The 7,677-nt window shown below is 50.0% G+C and overlaps 1 protein-coding gene across 1 annotated transcript; it reads left to right on the top strand.

Annotated features, from left to right (window-relative positions):
• Positions 1–324: 324 nt before the first annotated feature.
• Positions 325–668, top strand: LOC104160743 (feather keratin Cos2-3-like). Its single transcript, XM_009698954.1, has one exon. It carries the CDS (start codon positions 330–332, stop codon positions 633–635), a length of 306 nt encoding a protein of 101 aa, XP_009697256.1. The 5' UTR covers positions 325–329; the 3' UTR covers positions 636–668.
• Positions 669–7,677: the final 7,009 nt, after the last annotated feature.

The raw sequence follows: 7,677 nt of genomic DNA, 5'->3' as shown, positions 1-7,677 counted from the left end.
TATTTCTCTTCATTCAGGTGCATGCTCCTCCATGCTATGCGAAGTTATGGTGCTGTTCGAGATGTGCAAGAAGGGCGAAGGTCTGACTCAGAGAGTGTCCAGAACTGGGCTGAGGAGCCTTTTCTTTTAAGAGATAGTCAGCAGCCTTGTTGGGCCTGGCAACACTTTGCAGGACGATATCCGGATGAGATAAGAAACCCTTTTGCCTTACTGCCCAGTTTCTACAGTTGCCTTTGAAACACCGTGGCAGGCTCACAGACTCATGGCAGGCTGCTCCTCACATGTCCCTGTGCTTTGAGTCCTTTCTGTCCTCTCTTCTATAACGAGACATGTCCTGCTATGACCAGTGCCTGCCATGCCAGTCCAGTGGCTCAACCTCACTGGCCAACAGCTGCAATGAGCGCTGTGTCAGGCAGTGCCAGAACTCCACTGTCGTCGTTGAGCCTCCTGCTATGGTGGTGACTCTGCCCGGTCCCATCCTCAGCTCCTTCCCACAGAACACTGTTGTGGGCTCCTCCACCTCTGCTGCTGTTGGCAGCATCCTCAGCTGTGATGGAGTGCCCATCAACTCTGGGTGCTGTGATCTCTCCTGCATTGCCAGCCACTACTGTGGCAGAAGGTGCCCTCCCTGCTAAAGATGCTGACAATGGCCTTAGGCAAGGATCCCCAGGAACCTAAAAGCTGATGCTGGACTGAGGACAGAGCTCCTGGCCATTGATTTCAGAGAGGCTGATCATCCTGTGCTGCCCTTCTAAATGATGGCAGCTGGGGCTCTCTGAAATCATGACCAAATCTAAATTCACTGCCTTACCCTCTCTCCCATCTCTTTCTTTTCTTCTGTTCTTTTGGGGTATTGCAAAGCAAATGTGAGGTACCTGCTGGCCCCCCTCCCTCCATTCATTAGGCCTGTGGCATCTCAACCATGGGCAATAGGCACAGACTTTCTTCAGCTGCCAGTTCTCTCCCTGCTCTGGCCAGCTCCTCTACGAGTTAACTTGTCTCCCACCTCAGTCATTAAATTTTTCTGCATCCCAGCCTCTGCCTTCACGTAATCCTTTTTTTCCTGGACATTGTCTTGTATTTCCAAGGGGGAAAGGCATTGCCTTTTGGCAATGGGTACACAGGCAGACATTTCATCATTCCTAGTGGAAGGGGAATGTAGGACACAAGGCAATGGGGCCCTTCCAGTCACTGTTCATTGGAGCTGAGGAAGACATACTCAGTTCCGACAAAGCCAGTGGTGATCCATCCCTGTCTTCTGTAATCTCTGCTCAGATATGGCCTCTGGCCTTCAGGGCATGTCCTGCAGACAGGGAGATTGACGACTGCTAGCCTCTAGAGAGTAGCCCACTGCTGCCGGAGGCTCTAAGGGGTCAGCAACTCAGAAGCTTGGGCTGAAGGGAGTTCCTCCTGCTTTGGATAACCCTGTGCTGGGAAAAAAGACTCCATCAGGAGATGGCCCCAAAGGATGCAGCAGTGGGTGTGATGTGAGAAAAAGCCTTTAAAATACCCACCCTTTTCTCCTCAGCCTCTCACCTATCTTCAGAATGAGGGGGAATGGCCTGCACCTGAGGACAAGGACAGAAAGACAGGTCACTTATACACTCTTCAACCCCCAAACAATTCCCTGCACAGCCCAGCAGTTACACAGGTGTGCAGGGCTACGATGACTCAGAGATTAATATTAAAATCAGCCTGGCCAGGCCACACACCAGGGCCCTCTTGTGCCTCTCACACAGCCCCAGCTCCCACCAGACAGGGAGTCCCAAGGACAGCAGTCAGTGCTTAAGCCCCAGGGCTGCTCTGTGGTGCCTGACCTTCCCCCAGGCATGAAGCAGCTTTCCCCAAGGGCAGCTCTTCTCCTGCCAGGGCCTCATGCCCACCTCTGCCTGGTGATCTGCTCTTCTACTGTGCTCTTGGAGGGAGCTGTACAGCCTGGTCCCACTGCAGAAGAAATGAGGCAGGGCTGGGGGAAGCCCATGAGGTAGGGCATGAGAACGACTCCAAGGACTGGCAGAGTGCACTGGAGGACAGCAGGTCCTCCAGATCCCAGCACACAGCCACGCAGCAACTGGAGGCTTCACAGAGTAGTCTTGAGTAATTTCCAAAATTATTGTATTCATGGAATTCCAGGAAGTAGCATTGCCACATGGCATGTTAGTTATCTTTTTCATCTTACTTTGAACTTTGTCCTCCGAGGGACACATCCTGGAGCAGGTACTCTAAGAGGCATGCCTGCAGTAATATCTGAAGAAGCAATGTGCAGTAGAGAAAACCATAAAGAAAAGAGTAGCAGCCAGGAACCCATGCACAAGTGGTCCTGACCTCCTGCATTGCTCACCACCTCTCCAAAGCCATTGGGCAGAATGACCACATAACCCATGATGAAAACAAGGCAACCTGAGACTCTTTCACCATCTTCTCCCTCCTCTCAGGCCACTGACAGTGGCCCCTCATGCAAGAACATCTTCGCTTGCAGACCTCTGGCTCACCCCAGACACACAACCCTTTACTCCTGTGTTACCATGTCAGAGCAGCACCTCTCCCTGCACTGAAGATGGAACTGGTCCCAGAGCTCCACAATTGCCCTACGGCAACCACCAGGGATAGACCAGAGCTTGTCAGACTTTGAGATTAATTTGACTTGTAAAGTGGAGAACCCCTGGAGCTGCAGCTTTGCCTTTGTCTCTCATACACGCACTTGCCTAAAGTTGCCAGGGGCACAGAAGCAGATAGCTGGCTGATGGAGTCCTGGTTCTCAGAGTGAGGGCAGAGGCTGTGCTTCCTCATGTGCCTGCAAGCATATTTGTGACTTTGTGTTTGCATTTGTGTGTGCATTTGTAAATGCACATTTGAGAATGAATGTCTGCCATTGTGTGTCTGAACAAGTGCATTTCTGTGTGTGTCTGTGCTTGTGTTTGTGTACTCACACGTTTTTGCAGACGAGCAAGGAAGTATGTGTGCTGTCAATGTGTATGTGTGTGTATGTCTGTGGGCATATGTGTGTGCAGATGAGGATGTACATATCTGTGTTTTCACAGGTGCTTGTAGATATCTTTACATGCAATTGTGAGTGTGCAAATGTGTATAAGCACACACGAACACTTACGTGATGACAAGTCTGGGGGGCGAATGTTTGTCCATGCACAGGGGTTCCTGCATAAATGGGTGTCAATGCACATGTGTTTTCATGTGAAGGGAGGATCAAGCTCCTGGCAATTGTCTTTCAGAGAGATTGAGCATTGCCAACTCTCCTTCCAAAGTAAGGCTGGAAGGGATCAGCCTGAAAGAACGGCCTATGCCTGCCTTACTTTCCTTCTGCTGTCTCCTTTCCCCTCGCCCTCCTTGTTGACCTCTTATCCCCTTTGGTATACCCAGGCCAACCTAAACCTGCTACCCCTCTCTCTCTCCTCAGTGCAAGCCAAGGGATGCTCTGCAGGAACTCTGCTACAGCCAAAGGACACCAAATCTTGACTCTCCCTGGTGATCTGTTCACAGTGGCATGCCGCTCGGAGTAACTTTGTCCTTTGTGGCATGAAAATTCTGCTGCATCCCAGCCTTTTTCTCTGTGTTGTCCTTCCCTGTGTGGACACTCTCCCGAGCACTCAGAGAGCAAGGTCTTAGTGCAGGGTGATGAAAGCAGAGGCAAAAGGGGATTCTTCACTGTCCCCAGAGGATGTGGAGTGTGGGACACCGTGCTGTGGGCCCTTTTAAGGCCCTGTTCTTGGGCACTGAGGAAGGCTGCTCCAGAGCCAGTGGCCTGCCTTGCTTTGTCTCTGCCTAGAAATGGCCTCTGGAGCATGGGCTGTGCTTGGGGAGCCTGATCAGTGGTGTCCTCAGGGGAGCAGCCTGGGGACTGCAGCAGGCCACTGAGGGGCTCACAGCCTCCTCTGGGGGATGGATGTTCCTTCTAGTCTGCCCAGAGCTCTGCTGGGAGGCCGCTCGGCAGAAGATGACCTGGAAGGCCAGCACCATTTCTGTGCAGGGGGGAGAGAGAAGCAGGAGGGAGGCATGGCAGGAAGAGAGGCTGAGGCTGCTGCCTAAGTGTCCCAAGGGTGGCCAGAACTTTTCCAGATTACTGCTTTTACCCACAGGGGAGATGGAGACCATCTTCCCCCTGTGGAAGGGGACCTACTGAAGTGCTGCAGGAAAGCGTTGGGCTTGCTGAAATGCCTCAGCCCAAGGTCTTGCTCAAGGATTGGTTTGGCAGCAGAGATTCAACTCACTCTCTGACCCCACGCATCTTCAACCTCCTCACAAGCAAAGCCCAAGACAGGAGGAAGGAAAAGCTACTTAGTGAGCAGGTAACTAGTTCAACACAGACATGTGAACTGATACAAAATCTCCTTTTCCTCCCAGCTGCTATTTAGCATGGTTTGTTTGTTTGGTTTTTTTAACTTTTGAGGAGAATGCATTTACCTGCAAATAAACCTGGGAGCAACTTCATTTGTTAACCTCATTTCTGTGTGCAGACCTCAGCACTTGCAGTCTGCAGGAAGCTGGGCTGGTAGCAGACACACAGTCCTCGGCTGCAGCATTGCTTCTTGCCTAGGAGCTGGTGGGGTCTGTTTCCAGACCCCCAGGTCTCCCTGAAGATTACAAATACCACCAGGGAGGTTGTCATGCATTCTTTCTTTCTCCCAGTGGGGTAGGTGTCTCACCTGCTATGAGGCTGAGGCTGGGGCTGTGTCTCCAGAGAGCACAGGGGAATGAGGGTCCATGGACATTCCATGCTGGGAGCTGCCTCAACTGAGATTTTCTTTGTCTACATTTGTCTTGATTTACCTTTAGTCATGCAGATAGAAGGAAAAGATATAGCAGCTCTGTACATCAACTGCCACGGCTGAAGTTCAAGAGGGAATTAACATAATGGAAACAGTTTTAAGGTCTCCCTTTCTTGAGACAAGAGGAATGCAGTTGTTTTCAGGGAGGATGGATGTGCCTCCTGTTCTTGATAGTGCTCAAGATGAACAAATCACTAATAGGTAGATGTGCAGCTTATACTTTAGCAGACAGCAGAGCTTCCCGTGCATGTTTATATCACTGACAATAAGAAGACTGCACCTTCATGTAATGTGTTATGGGACCATTTAAGACCCTGTCTGAATAAACTCATGTCTGAGATGGACAGGAAACATTACATCACAGGTAGCAGAGTTTCCTCAAGCCTGGGGATGTCAAAACACCACACAGAATCCAGTTTGTGAGCGGGAGGAAGCTTCATGAGTGCAGGCTCATTTCTCATGCCCACCCTCAACATTCATACTGAAAGGGAAATTCAAATTGTAACTGCTCAGTAACGGTAATTTGTGAGCAAGGAATGATCTGTCATGGAGGGCAAGAAGGCCCACCTTCACAAGGGGTTAAACTGGCTTCAGCTTGAACTCCTTCATAGGCTGCTAATACTTCTTTTTTGGTTGGAGTGTAGTTGCCCTTGGAGCCTTTGTATCCTTGACTCCAAAAATCCTAGGAATTGACCTCGAGTCTCTCCTGGTGCCTTATGCCAGAGGCTCCAGGTAGGCCCATGGTCCCCAGCTGCCGTGTAGAGTACATTTTTAATATGTTCTCCAGTTCGGACCAGTCCAAGGGCTACAGTGTGCACAATCTCCTGTTTAATTTGTTCAAAGGCCTGTCGTTGTTCAGAGCCCCGATGAAACTCATTTTGCTTTCGTGTTACTTGATAAAGAGGGTATACAATCCGACTGTAATTGGGAATACCCATTCTCCAAAAACCCACAGTTCTAAGAAGGCTTGTGTTTCCCTTCCACCTAGTTGGTGGGGACATGGCTGGTATTTTGTTGATTATTTCTGTTGGGATCTGGTGACGCCCATCTTGCCATTTAAATCCTAGGAAATGAATCTCTCTTGCAGGCCCCTTGACCTGACCTCTTTTGATGGCAAAGCCACCTTTCAGAAGTATTTGGATTATCTTCTCTCCCTTCTCAAAAACTTCAGCTGCTGTGTCACCCCATGCAATGATATAATCGATATACTGCAGATGTTCTGGTGCTCCACCCTTTTCCAGTGCAGTTTGGATCAGTCCACGGCAGATGGTCAGGCTGTGTTTCCACCCCTGGGGCAGTCGGTTCCAGGTGTACTGAATGCCCCTCCAGGTGAAAGTAAACTGCGGCATGCACTCTGGTGCCACAGGAAGAGCGAAAAAATGCATTAGCAATGTCAATGGTGGCATAGCACTTGGCTGCCTTTGAGTCCAGTTCATAGTGGAGTTCTAACATGTCTGGCACAGCAGTGCTCAGCGGTGGTGTGACTTCATTTAGGCCACGATAATCCACTGTTAATCTCCATTCCCCATCAGACTTTCAAACTGGCTATAGAGGACTGTTAAAGGGTGAACGTGTTTTACCGATTACTCCCTGATCTTCTAACTGTCGAGTCAGTTTGTGAATGGGGATCACAGGATCTCGGTTGGTGCAGTATTGTCGTCAGTGAGCCATTGTGGTGGCAATTGGCACCTGCTGTTCCTCCACTCTCAGCAGACTCACGATAGAAGGGTCCTCTTAGAGGCCAGATTAGGCTGCTACACCAAAGGCCCACTGACACCCTTTTGGGTCCTTGAAATAACCTTTTCTTAGGTAGTCTATACCCAGAATGCATGGGGCCTCTGGGCCAGTCACAATGGGGTGTTTTTGCCACTCGTGCCCAGTTAGGCTTATTTCGGCCTCCAAAAGAGACAACTCTTGGGATCCTCCTGTCACTCCAGAAACATGAATGGATTCTGTTCCTATGTGTTTTGATGGCATCAGAGTGCACTGTGCATCAGTGTCTACCAGAGCTTTATACTCCTGTGGTTCTGACGTACCAGGCCATCAAATCCACACAGTCCAAAATACTCTGTTATCCCTCTCCTCCACCTGGCTGGAGGCAGGGCCCCTCTACTTCTGTCTCCTCATGTTGGGTAGGGAGAGGTTGGAATCCCATCTACCCTGACTGGAGAGTTGCCTTAGAAACTGGGGTAACAATCCTCCTGTCACTCCTCGGGAAGTTCCTTTTTGCATTTGTCCTACCTTGTAATTCACATACTCGTGCTTCTAGGTCAGCAGTAGCTTTTCCATCCCATTTCCTCTTGTCCTCTCCATGGTCACGTAGGGAAAAACCACAGGGCACCTCGTGTCGTGCAACATTTCTCTTGACTCAATCTGGTAGGAGGGCGTCGTCTTTTAATGGCTGCAATACAGCGTCATGTAGGTGGAAAGTAGAATCTATCCTCCATCTTGGACACTTTGTCACACACCTATCCAAGGATGTTCTCCAATTTCTCAGTCACTTTTTCCACAGCTGAGATGCAAGCTTCTAGAGAAGAAACAAGCTTACCTTCATATTGCCATAGTCAGCCAGCTAGTGCATCCAGTCTTGGTTCCTCTCCAACTTCCCAGTCCATCACTGCCAACGTATGGGCATACGATGGCGGTGCATTCTGCGAGACCTTGCGCCACATGGGTCGTGTGCATCAGACTTCATCTAAGTCACTGGGTAGCTGTGGATCACCTAGGTTAGAATGAATCATGTCCTGCACAGCTAATTCCCTCAGATACTGGATACCTTTCTCCATGGTGGTCCACTTATGTGGATGACATGTGATATCTTCCCTGAACAGGTATCTCTCCCTCACAGCTGACAGGAGCTGCCACCAGACGCTGAGGGTTTGTGCCTTTTTCC

This window comes from Cariama cristata, unplaced genomic scaffold (assembly GCF_000690535.1).
Source record: "Cariama cristata isolate BGI_N322 unplaced genomic scaffold, ASM69053v1 scaffold1874, whole genome shotgun sequence".
NCBI classification, from domain to species: domain Eukaryota; kingdom Metazoa; phylum Chordata; class Aves; order Cariamiformes; family Cariamidae; genus Cariama; species Cariama cristata.
The sequence above is the reverse complement of the archived record's forward strand: the minus strand, read 5'-3'. Positions and strand labels throughout refer to the sequence as shown.